At 36.6% G+C, this 13,368-nt stretch overlaps 1 protein-coding gene across 1 annotated transcript; it reads left to right on the top strand.

The window, feature by feature from the left end:
* The first annotated feature begins 1,415 nt into the window (after positions 1-1,415).
* On the top strand, positions 1,416-13,064 carry LOC113096328 (Fanconi anemia group C protein homolog). Its single transcript, XM_026261682.1, has 5 exons — positions 1,416-1,506; positions 9,782-9,837; positions 10,233-10,332; positions 10,603-10,678; positions 12,970-13,064. The coding sequence occupies exons 1-5, from the start codon at positions 1,495-1,497 to the stop codon at positions 12,987-12,989; spliced, it is 264 nt and encodes an 87-aa protein (XP_026117467.1). The 5' UTR covers positions 1,416-1,494; the 3' UTR covers positions 12,990-13,064.
* The last annotated feature ends 304 nt before the right edge of the window (positions 13,065-13,368 follow it).

The following is a 13,368-nucleotide window of genomic DNA, read 5'->3' as shown; positions in this document are numbered from 1 at the left end:
TTTGTTCCTGCTGAGTTTCTCTCTGCAACCATCAGACCTTTCTTGATGTTCCAAAACCTATCCAAACACACAGACCTTTAAAATGTCCCTTTAATGTTGAGTTACAAAGACCTTTGTAAAATATCTAAAAACAATAAAAATAAAACCGCAGTGCAGTTGTCTATTGTGGTACAAGAGGCATTTATTTTAAGTTTACTGTTCATGAAACGTGTGTACAAGGGTAAAGTGCGCTGATGATTCTTTATGAATCCAGTTCTGATGTTGTCATTAGGGATAGAAAAATTGCAGAGGTAATGAAAAGGGTCCTAGGATGTATCCTTGTGGAATGCCAGACAGTTTGCCTGAATTTAATCACTGGAAAAATTATCTTCTCTTTCTTGCTTCTCTCTCAATGTGAGGTGTGTTTGTTGATCCATGATCCATATCCATGTTGTTGGAGCATCACAGAAACAAAGCATACAAAGACATTTACAAAAAAAAATTTGGATTATTCACTTGTATTACTAAATCTGCACTGTGAAACTAATGTTTAGTGCAATTGCAGTTTGTTTTTCATGATGCATATGCTGGTTTTTGCTCATCTCAGGTATGTGTGTGTGTTTACTGTATAACAGAGCTCCACTAGTGAGGCCGTGAAGACGTTTCTTTTTTTGGGCCAGATCCTGGGAAGTCTTTGTTGGTATCCTTGTGTTACTGAGGATGTTAAATTTATGATTCTTCTAAACCATTTATGACCAAGAAATGTGTCTGCATGGGTTGGGTATTTACACTAATTTTCCAATGAACCCTGTAGCGGCCTGCTGGGCATTTGTTCTGTTATTTGGCTCACTTTCTCTACCTCTCTCTCTCTCTCTTTGTCTGATCAACACTTCCCTTCATGAAATTTCATATCAGACCTTGTTTTCACATGGAGCCTTAAAAGTGGTTCTAAAAAAGTTTTATTGCAATAGTTTGTCTTATACTTTTTACTCCATTATATACAATAGGGTCCAAAAGTCTGAGACTAGCAAAGAATGCTTCTGATAATTTACTTAAATCTTAATTATTAAAAAAATGGTTTTATAAATGTATACCTATTTATGTCCTAAATTAAGTTCTATCATCAGCATAATAATTTTGAGTGACACTGGAAGCAAGAAACCTTTTTTTCACTTTCTCAGTGTCACAAATTTGTTAATTTGATTACTGACATTAAAATGTAATTTTTGTTTTACATCATATGGTTTACAGTTGTTCTTTGGTTTACTGTAAAACTTTTGTCTCTAGGTTTTAAATTAGATTTTGACTCCCACTGTGATATCAGAGTTTAACCTAGTTTGTGCCTGATTATAAATGCATGCATGTCACAGATGAATAATGTGGCCATTTTCACATTTTATAAATGCGGTGTGGGCTTGTTTATATATGCTCAGAGAGGAGCCAGAGACTCCTGCTGTGTGTTTGAGCTGTCTGTACAGCGCTGAGCCGCTGAATGCTGTCGAACCAAAAGCCAACATGTGGATCAAGGTAAAGCCAACAGCATTTCACTTCTTTACCAACCCTCAGGTTTTTTTATAGATAAATAAATTGCCCAAGCTGTATTATGAATTGATATCCTGACATGCACAATAAAATTTAGAATTCCAAGTGTGAAGTGGGAACATTAATAATTTGATTAAAATTGACATTAGAATGACAAAATCTGTTTCATAAGTTTTAAAGCCCTTTTGTCTTTATAATGTATTAAATAAACGTCATACTGTACTCCTCTAGAACCCTCCTTAATACCGTTTTCAAACCGTCATGAGTGTTTAAGAAACTCCCAATGTACACTTTTATATTTAAAGAGATGTATTCAGGGTTGGGAGATGAAAGGTGATGAAAAAGAACTAAAATAATTGCACTTTCAACTTTTTACAGAGTTCACACAGATGGTTTACCATAAGAAATACAGAACCCCTTGCATTTCTGCCAGATTCAAACGTGTGTGTGCATTCGTCTTATTTTCATCTAATAAAACATAGCGCTAATTAAAGCAGGGCTTTTAAAGTAAACTTATCATTTCCCAGATGTTTTTTGACCTATACAAAGGGAAGTGGAGTCAGAGCGAGGTGTGGGTTCAGTGTTTAATCTTATATTATTTATTTGCTTGGTTAGCAATCCCTAGTGCTGCAGTAGTGTTTGTATTTATGGGTTGTTGGGGAAAGATATGGAACAAAAAACACATTTGGACTTGCTTTGTGCAAGGACTCAGATTATAGGCACATGTGCATTTACTGGATAGATTAAACGTGGGAAGACTGACCTATTGAACGTCCATAAGCTTGCTGTTTTTATCTTTTACTTTTGGTAGACTGGTCAGTCTTCTGCTGATTTGTATGTCAGAATTACACCATATTCCATGCTTTTTTGGATGTTCGAAGTACCATTTGAATTATCATATTAAACAATTACTGAACCCTGTCACCATTCCTCAGGTTTGATCACACTAATCTGGAAGTACGATTTGTTCCAACTTGCTGTGACCTAATTACCCAGTGTCTTCAGTTGTTTTCTTGTTGTGTTTTAGCAAATTGATTTGCTTTAGTAATTTTTTTTCTTTTCCTCCCAGCCTGACATCTTGCTTCTGCCACATTTTTCCATTCTCATGTTTGTTGCGTGTTCTAATGGACCGTGCTTTTTTCCATTTACTCCATCCTTGTTTGTTTCAAGTGCTGTTTACTGTTACTGTCAACATGTAAAGACTCACCCATATGAGAAAGCCTTCATGTCGATCAGCACCTTCAATTCATTCATTCATTCCATTTATTTATAAAGCACTTTACAACTGCACATGCAGACCAAAGTGCTGTACAATCAACATACAGCTACATATAATACATAAATCAGACAAACTAAATCCAACTAAAAACAACACACATACTCTTTAAAGGCTTTTGACAATGAGCAGATTTAAAGGTGTTTTATTGATGTAATCTTTCTGATCTCAGATGGCAGAGTATTACAATGTCTTACTATGTCTTATAAGGTTCACCTGGGATGATTCCATCTGACCCCCCAGAGCCTCAACGCCAGTGATGTCATGTGTTCCTTTTAGGGATGTCAAATTTCGATTATTTCCATGATCGATCGTCGTTTAAATTAACGATCAATTAATCGATTAATCGTTAACCATAATACTGCAAAATGCGTCTATTGCAGGCACGCAGTCAGCGGTATGACAGGATGTGCAAAAGCCACACACACACACAAAACGCTTTCTCACTTGAATTAAAGAGGTTTTAGTCTGAATAAAATGCTAGTAGCAGGATTATAAAATGAATAGATTCGATTAAGATCATTTGATAAAATGAAGAGAGCGCGCCATACTTTTGAGGTCATTTTACTTTGTTGACAGTTTCCAATCCCGCATGGAGAACGCTGAACGCGCATCTTTAAATGGTTTTGTGGTGCTCGTTGTTGTATTTTAAAGCACAATTGCAATGTTTTCAACTGACATTATTGTATAAAATTATCCGAAATGTGGAGCGCGTGTGACTGCGCTGCACATTAATTGAACTTACATCGGCGCTGCTGCACCAAAACACAGTTGCTCACATTAATTTGATCCTGCTGGATTCTGTCCTAGAAAATGTCAGATTTTTTAAAATCCGGCATACAGCGCATTAGATCGTGACATTGCATGCGTGCACACGAGGATGAGCGAGCGCGGTTTTAGCTAGATTTATTTGGAGGTTATTGCTCATGTCTCATTCGGCACAAATCGAAATGTTTCCATATTCGCAATGTATTTGAATGTTAAACTATTATTTATAATGTAAACTAGGCTTGTACTTAACACGCATTCGCATATAGACGGAAAAGATGATCCTCTTCATATGAGCAAAAACGTCCTTGGCATAACAGCAGAGTGGACCGGTATACTACGGTCTATTTCCCAGGTTTATTTTATTATCTTTCGCTTTTAATAACCGTTTTCGCATCTCTTACTGTGGTAAACATGGGAAGGGAAATTAAAGACTTCATGAATTAAAAATTCGTTCGATTTATTAATTTGTTCCCTTATTTCACTTAAATCATGGGTTATTTAGGGAACAAAATTAATGAAACATGGACAATTGCCACATTAATAATTCGTAGGAATGAATTAACAAGTTGTAGGAATGAATAGACTACCTGTCCTGTCACTGTGTCCCGCAGCCCTGCAAAGCGCACGATATAAAACAGTTATCTGATGAAATGATTAGTAACTACATTTCTATTGCATTTAATGTTGAAGAACTTTTATGTTGTTTCTATTTTAATGTACTTTAAAGTTTAAATCACATTAAAAGCTTAATTTGTACATTGTGAATGAATGATGATGCTTTTATATATCGTCACCGTCACTCACAGCCGCTGGCACCTGTTGAGTGCGCATGAGCCGCACGCAGCCCAACATTGAAGCGGTTAACCGACCATCGATAGCCTTAATCGATTGCATCTCTTATCGACAATTAATCGATCATCGATTAATCGTTGACATCCCTAGTTCCTTTAGTTGCTCGGCATGAATAAACAATCGGTCCTGTCATTCACAAAGCCAACTTGGTCGTATTCTTCTTGTAGGTGGTTTAGCCCAGAAGAAGAGACAAAGAAGAATGATGATGCTTCCACAGAGCCACAGGGAGCCGTTTTTGTCTGTCATTAAAGGGCCTGTTGCCCATTCTTCCATGATCCAGCGCCAGCTGGACTCTCCCTTGCCATATCAGAGAGACCAGACCATAGCTGATGACCCCTCCGCTCCTTCAGTGCTCCTGGGGGTCAAGCAGTCCTCTGGGAGACTTGTGTGGTCCTTTAAAGTATTGTACATTTACCTCTGGAGAGGATTAAAGTTGAGCACAAAACGTAGCCCTCAACCGACAGGGATAATTTCTTCTGTCGTAATGCATTTAAAATCTTCATAGATTTTGTCTTTGCCACACTCTTTTATTAATTAAAAATTATGATATTCATTGAAATTTCACATTTCAAAATAACGCAAAATCTTCATGCGTACATCGTTATATGAAATTCATAAGAACATATAATCTGACAATTACCTGCATTAACACTGAACTTATTGAATTACTTTGAACATATAACACATGACTGCTCAAAAACAGTCCAAATTTATGAAACTAAAATATAAATTTTCTTACAAATCAACATTAATATCACTGTGGAATGTTTACAAACAATATATTCATTTTACTTGCATGAACGTTGACTTTCAGTGTGAAATGGGAGGATGCTAAAAATATTTTTTACTAAAGTATTTAGAGACCGATCTGACTCCTAGATCAGGGGTGTCAAACTCAAGTCCTGGAGGGCAGTAGCCTTGCAGAGTTTAGATTGAACCCTTAATTAAACACCCGATCCAATTAATCAAGTCCTTCAGGTTTATTTGTAAACTACATGGTGTGTGTTGGAGCAGTGTTGGAACAAAACTCTGCAGGGTTCCAGCTCTTCAGGAATTGAGTTTGACCCCTGTCATATATATATATATATAAGACATCCGAGTCAAAAATGAATCAGCAAGCAAAACTGTTTTAGAATCGATTTATCTCTTTCAGTTTAAAATATACCTGAACACACTTAAATCATGTGGCGTATCTGTAAACTACAAGAGTCATGTGATGCCTTGATCATAAAACATCTCAGTCAATATTTGCAATATTTTATGCTTATTGCAAGTTGTTTTGATTTAGCTTGGGCATCCATGGGGTTTAGTACTGTCTAAATAATCATCATGGCAGATGCGATGTTTCTCCACCTCAAGGTAGAGGGGGGAAAAAACTAGAGAATGTAAAAAGGCTGTGTTTCATTGGCCCAGCTTAGAGTTAAGTGTAATCTGCTGTGTTTTTTTTTTTTTTTTTTTTTTTTTGCTGTTCAGATGGTAGTAATTGAGCCTCTTTGGGTCCATGGAGGACATCTTAGCATACTGTAAACCTAAAGAAACCACATGGCCCCACCGCAAGCAGACATGTTTTCTGTCAACACTTAACCCCTGTACTTTTTTATAAACAGACAGGCCTTGCCACCAGATTCCATTGTCCTTTTTTAATCTTAGTATATGTGTGCAACATGGGGATGTAGTTATGATGAGCAAATAGTTGTCCTATCAAACACAAAGCAAAAAAATAAATAAATTAATAAATCACAGTTTTTTATGTTTGATGGTGTGTGCTTACAGTTTTACCATAAACAGAAGGTGTTGTGCTTAAAAGCTGTTGTCGGCATTGTTTTATGTTATGTATCTGTTCTGAGCAGAATATGTTGTGTCATCTGATCTCGGAGGAGGAGGGAAGTGTAGCTGAGGCTATACTAAAACGCGCTGGATTAACCCCAAAGCGATTCCACTCAGAGGCTCTTCAGAAGGTTTGGGAATCACTGTTCAGAATCTTGCATGTTAGCTAATGATGACATGTAATAATAATGTTGATCAACTAAAGAGCCTCTATTGCCAAGAAGCAAAATACTGTGAAAAGTCTTTCTCTCCTACACAGTAAGAGACTGTTGGAGGATGAAGCTGTAGTGGACGTGGTGTTATAGTCCCACCTGTCTGGAGGGGGCAGCAGTGAGCTTACTGGAATCTGTGCTGTCTGACCATGAAACAGTGACACAGAGTCTGCACAAACATGTCAATGACTCATCACTGGTAAACTGGATTTCTTCTATATATACTATTTGAAACGATTTTCTTCTTTTCCAAAAGATAGAGACCACATTTAAAGTGTGATTAAAATATGAAAATTGAAACCTGAAAATAAACAAATGTGTGTCCAAATGGCCATTTCATTCCTGCTTTCTTTCTGTCTCTCTTGTCTTAAGCAAAAAGTGGGAAAAAACTTGAATAAAATCATTAGATTTTATTTTTTTACTTAAATTTTCAAACTTTTATTCTAATAATATAGTTGTATCATAAAAATGCAAAACTAAAGCATTTTCTCTAGTGCTTTCAGACTTTTTGATGCCACATATTGCATATTACCAAAATAATAATAGCCATAACTCTTAAAAAATGTTAAACAAATATATCAGCACCTTAAGGCAACAGAACATTATCTTGTTTATTAGCAACAGTTCACACCGTTATGTTTGATGGCAACGAGTACCACATGTCATAATATTTGCTTTGGTTGCTAATTAATTTGGTGCTGCTGTGTTGACAGTAAAACTATGGTAGTAAAGAAGGAATTTGATGGTCTGTTGTTTGTATGGTACACAGCGTGTGAAGATGAATGGCATTGCATGATTCGCTGGCCTGTTTTTGAAAACAGACACAAATAGCGTGACATGAAGCAGGCCGCTGTTCCATACACATCTTTATGAGGCTGTTTCATACCTACACGAAGAAACTAAAAATCAAGACCTCATTTATGTGTCTGTCTAGGGACGTCAAACAGTCGTCATGTAGCTGATGTTTGAGGCTTGTTATGGTCTGTTTAGTGTCTCATTCTAAGCAGTACAGACAGGTAAAATGAGGCCCAAATGCAGCTGCATTCAACTCTTATTTGTTTGTGCTCGAGAGATTGAACTCAGCGGTGTGTTTACATTACAGGAACAAGTTGTTTAAACCACAATCAAAAAGGGGAAACCAGAAATTAGTTTCACATTTCTGTTTTCATCCACCTTCCTCAAAGCTTAGATCCAATAACAATAAACAGCATCGTCCAGCATCCCTCTGCCAGAAAGAGGATGTTTTAGCCATGCTGTAATTGACCCTCCCTGAAGTGTTAGGAGAAGGTATGGATGAGTGTTCGGAAAGCCCATCTGTTTTCACTAGGGAGAGAAATCTTCAGCCTTCATAAAAATATAAAAGCAGACAGCCCTTTTCTATGCCTCTGCTTTTGTCACTTGACATCTCTTATTTGAGATTTTTTCATACTTTAAGAAAAGTTGTTTTATTTTTTAATTATTGATCTTCATCCTTGTCTTGTTCCAAGCACTTTATTTCTTTATGTACTTCATTACTACTTTGTTCTGTAAATGCGTAAGGTTACTTTCTGAAGGATTTATGAATTTATTTATATCATGGGCCTTCTTTTTCATATTATAAAAGTAAATAAGGGCTGGGTCTGACAAGCAAAACATAAATGGTCTTGTCATAAAAAGTCTTCTGAAGTAAAAAAAAATTACTTAACGTGATAAGCAAAACAGATTTGTTTTAAAGGGGTCATCGGATGCCACATGAACTTTAGAAGTTGTTTGTACTGAAGTGTATGTTGGCAGTGTGTGCACACAACCACCCTATAATGATACAAATCTGAAAAAATCCTCTTTTTAATGGTTTGAGAGGAGTAAAATTTACATATGTGGTTTCAACAACCAGATGGATTTAGACTTGTCCAGTTTCGTCTGAATGTGTTCCAGACCACCTACTGAAGTGGTTTGAGCTTTCAATCCGTCTCAAAGGCATTTCAGAAGACATTTGCATAAGGTCTTTTCACGATCGGATAGCTATCCAATCAGAAAAAAAGCATGGAGTGACCAGGTGTAAACAGGCCCTAAGAACACTGTGTCTGAATTGGTTATTTAGGTTTGTGATTGCAGTCATACATTTTCATTCATTGTTTTTTTTTTTTTTTTAACATTGGCTGTGAGTTGGTAAACTTGGTATCCTATGATCTCTCTCTCTCTCTCTCTCTCTCTCTCTCTCTTCTGTTTCTATTGCTCTGTCTTCTGTTTCTTTGATGGGATCGTACCATCTAATATTTGTTGCTGAAATGCGTCTCTTTTTATTGGAGCAGCAAATTGGCGGCTTTTGGCAAGCGTTGAATAGCTGAGGTTACGGGAATATCTGAGATGCTTTGGGGATTGGGGGGTGGTGTGTGAGGATCGTGTGTGTGTGTGTGTGCGTGCAGAGGGGAGATGAGGGTGCCTGTGGGCTGGGTGGGGCAGATGTTTTAATGGTCCCAAATGAAGGAAAGAATAATGAGGCTTCTCCCTGTAGCCTACACACACACAAGCACAAACAAAGACAAATGCTCCAAGGATCAAAGACAGCAAGGGCACATGTGGGCTTTCTGGAGCACGGATGTTTTGGGTCTGGGTGAAATATTTTTTTTATGGGATTCTTTGCCCATATGAAATATGGGTATATTAATGAAACCTGTTCTTTTAAAATATAATCATGTGTGTTTACGTGCTGCAGCAGACATGCACATACAGCTGCTTGGATATAATTTTTTAAATCTCTTTCACATGAATTTAAAACAGATGATATTGCTGTATAATAAAGCAATGTGCTTTTTGTTGGTAATAAACTTGCCTGTTAAACTTGCAGTAGGAAATTATGGGAGAGGATGTGTGGGTGATGGCATCAGCCCCATATTATTATTATTATTATTATTATTATTGATGATGATGATGATGATGATGATGATTATTATTATTATCGTAGTCGTGGCCTAGAGGTTAGAGAGTATCACTCTTAACCCCAAGGTTGTTGATTTGAGTCTCTGGCCGGCAATACCACGACTTAAATGCCCTTGAGCAAGGCATCGAACCCCCAACTGCCCCCCGGATGGCGCAGCATAAATGGCCACTGCTCCGGGTGTGTGTGTATGTGTGTGTTTGTGTGTGTGTTCACTGCTGTGTGTGTGCACTTTGGATGGGTTAAATGCAGAGCACGAATTCTGAGTATGGGTCATCATACTTGGCTGTATGTCCTTTCACTTTCATTATTATTATTATTATCACAGCATTGCCCCCTAGTGGTTGAAAGAGGAGATGACAAAAGTGTTGTTACTAATGCTTTGCAATGTTCTTTCCCCACCAGCTTCGAGCTGCAGCCCATAACTGTCACATCTCCCTCACAGTCAATGAGATTTACAGGTGAATATCAGATTTTCTCTGCATTTTATTTATTTTAATCCCTTAGACTACCTTTAAAACGAATCTTCAAAAATAGCTTTTTGCTAAACTATTTTACTGATCAAATTTGCAGAGCAGCACTGACAACACATTTTTGTGCATGTGACCATTATTATTTTTATTATTGCTATTTTCCTGATTTAAGCTGCTATTGGAAGCTTTCAAAGGGTACTTAATGGTTATCCATCTCTTAAAATGTTCTCAAGTCTTATTTGAAGCATGTGCAAATTTTAGATGTCGGTGTTAGTGTTTTTTTTTGTTTGTTTTTTTTAATGAACACAATAGTATATATTTATTCTCACAACAGCAAATTTATTTCAGAAACAATGCGAGAGAGAGTGTGTGTGTGTGTGTAGGAATGTGCTGACAGAGATTGATGAGAACCTGGCCGTGAGAGCCCTCATTCAGGTTTTCACTGCCTGCTTCCTCCAGAGACTGACCGCACAGAAACCTCAGGTACAAGCTGACTTCATGAAGGTGAATGTGTCATTTCTCTGGCACTAGCAGCACCAAACTGAATCGCAAAAATAATGATTGTTTCCAAAAATATGGAGTACCACAGAGGAAAATAGCAAGAAAAAATGAGAGAGAAATAGTAATGCATAGTCTCTGTGGAGTTTCAAATGATTGACAAGTTTGTTTGGTGCCACTAGTGGCTCTTAAATGACAAAAAAGTGGTATTTCAAATTTGGAGTTATGATATCTCTGTGCATATATGATTTGTAGGATCGTCTACCACTCAGAGCCTTCTTCCCAAATGTGACGCCCTGTTTACTCACTCCTTTACTGACAGAACCATCAGGTACAGCACCTCTTCAGACCTTCACTTAACAAAACATTATTTATGAAGATCTTCTAATGATATGGTGCATTAGCAGTTTATAGCCCATTCTGTATATTTGTAGGGGAAAGTGGTGTAAATGGTGCCATTTTTTATATAAGTTGGCCTCTAGTCAAGTAGAAGTGAAATATTTCAGGTTTATATCAAGTAAAATTTACCTTTTTTTCAAAAACTATAGGTGTAAATGGTGTCATGTTAATGGGTAAGTTGAATTGTAATATAAAAATGATTTACATAAAAAATAAAATATGGCATTAAGTTTGTTTTTAGTTCAAAGCCATTTAATTATGCACAGCAAAAGACTTTGGATTAGATTGCTGTGTATTATTCACATTTGCTGAAAAATATTCATAAACCAGCCTGGAAAATGTACTACCACAGCTGGCACACCTTACCCCATAGCTATCAGTTCTGGGGAATATTTTTTTTGTTATTGTTATTGAGCTGTTTAATATATTTTACATGAAAATATATGACAAGAAAATACTATTATATGACAAAGAAACAAAAGAGAAGCAGCGAGAAGAACAGCAATAAAAAACTCAACACGGCTCAGAATTACACAAATTTTGTAGAAAGCAAAGCCTGCTAATAAATAATTCTGAAAATAGCAAACTCAAAAGAAATTACAAAATCATAAATACCAGGGAATGATAAGATAACGCTATTCCTTTTTAAGATTTCATTTAAAAATAAATGGCTTTAACCTGAAAAATCACCAAGCTTTATGATTTGGACATACATTTGAACCTTAATCAGTTTGCTTATTACAAATTAATAATGATTAATTATATATATATATATATATATATATATATATATATATATATATATATATATATATATCACTTTAAATACTTTCACATACTTTAAATACTTTCTTAGCATGAAAAACAAATAGTTTTTCTCATGTGCATGTCAGCCACAGTCAGCAGCATGAAGAGCTATTTCTAAATATATGGTTATAAGAGAGAAATTGTGTATGTTTCCTAGAGTAAAGGGAGACATAGTGTAGTCTGATTATATCAGATGGCTAACAAACTACAATACTTTTTACTCTGACACAAGCCCCTTATTGAAAACTATTACCTCACTCTGACTGAACTTGACTCACTATTGTCTCAGTGAGTGGCTAGAGATTGATTTGAATCCTTCATCCTAAATCTTCACCATCTAAAGTCTCCAAAGCTTGGCCTTATCTCCCTCCCTCCATCAGAGCAGTCCCAAACAAACAGGCTCCTTCCTCCTGTACCCACCCTGCCCGCCTCAGTCCAGTCCTCTGATATCTATCTCTGGCTTGGCTCCCAAAGGTCCCGGGGCTCTTCAGTACCTCCTGAACTCCAGAGGATATCCTCACAATGCCACCTATTCTATGACCAGCACAACAGAAGAATAGCTGCAGACCTCAGGTGCCTGCTGTGCCAGGGGCTCTTTTTTAGGATTATTTGTTTGCACTGGTTCGATTGCCATTGTACATAAAATGAATGACGTGAAGCAGGACCTTCGTCTCTGAAAGGAGACTCGTGAATGCTGGAGTTATTTACCTCTTCAGGCTAAAGATAGGCCATGATTCTTGACTGTGGCATGACTTAAAGGGACAGTTCATTAAAAAATGATGAACATTTTCTCATTATTTGCTCACTCTCATGTCATTCCAAACCCAGATTTAGCTATTTGCCAAAAAGTAAATGGACATAAAATTTAATTTGATATTGTCAGATTATTCTGTTCTATTTTTGAGAATCACTTTAATCTGTCTTTTCATTTTCACTTCATGAAATTTCCTTCAGAAATCATTTTATTAGGCTGATTTGGTCCTCAAGAAACATTTATTATTGTTATCAATGTTGAAAAGAGTTGTGATGCATAATATTTTATGAAAACATCTTACATTATATGATTCTTGACTGTTCCTTTAAAAAAATAAAATTTTGTTGGATTTAATTTTCTTTTTTTATATAATGATAGTCGGTGGGGTCCACTGTTGTTTTATTATATTTAATGACAATTTGGACTAAACATAAGCACACACGGTTAAAAAGAATTGTTTTAAAAGAAATATGATATAACAATATGAATGATAGTATGGCAGATGACAACAGTTCTTGAGGCAAGTTTGGTCAGCAACATTTCTAAGGCTTAGAGAAGGGCCAGTTCATTTCAGCTTGAGATTTGTTATTAGTTGCTAAGTTCACCTCGTCCACCTGGAAATCAATTTCAAAAGTGTCTCATTTCTACGTTTCTCATTTCAGAGGTTCCAAGGGAAGCCTAGCTGGATCATCTGAGCTGGATCAGAAGTTTACTTCAGAGCGTGACGGAGAATGAGGAGGCAGAGGAAGATGTCAGGTGAGATGAGCTTCGAGACACCCTACTTTTCATAGCTCTCTTATCGCCAGACAGAGATTTCCCACACAGTAATCCTGTATGTTTCTAGCCAGCTCAGGCTTTACATAGTTGGGTATTTGGACACAGATGACCTGATATTCAGTGATACTGTAGGTTTTCACCTTAAGTACATACAGTAGCTTTTCAAAAAATCACCGTCCAGGAAAAAAGTGTGTCTGTCCACACCAAGAAGCAGAACCCTCTTGTGCTACAGATCTCTTCACTCTCTCTTGAATATATTTATTATGTATGTGCATATATAATAT

The sequence above is a fragment of the Carassius auratus genome, unplaced genomic scaffold (genome assembly GCF_003368295.1).
Source record: "Carassius auratus strain Wakin unplaced genomic scaffold, ASM336829v1 scaf_tig00215912, whole genome shotgun sequence".
Lineage (NCBI taxonomy): Eukaryota > Metazoa > Chordata > Actinopteri > Cypriniformes > Cyprinidae > Carassius > Carassius auratus.
This window is presented reverse-complemented; position numbering and strand designations above follow the sequence as displayed.

What these genes read in the sequence shown, in the direction of transcription:
- LOC113096328 (XM_026261682.1), top strand. An exon ending in ACAGTCAATGAGATTTACAG is followed by an intron (nt 9,838 to 10,232) that starts GTGAATATCAGA and finishes GTGTGTGTGTAG; the next exon opens with GAATGTGCTGACAGAGATTG. An exon ending in TGACCGCACAGAAACCTCAG is followed by an intron (nt 10,333 to 10,602) that starts GTACAAGCTGAC and finishes TATGATTTGTAG; the next exon opens with GATCGTCTACCACTCAGAGC.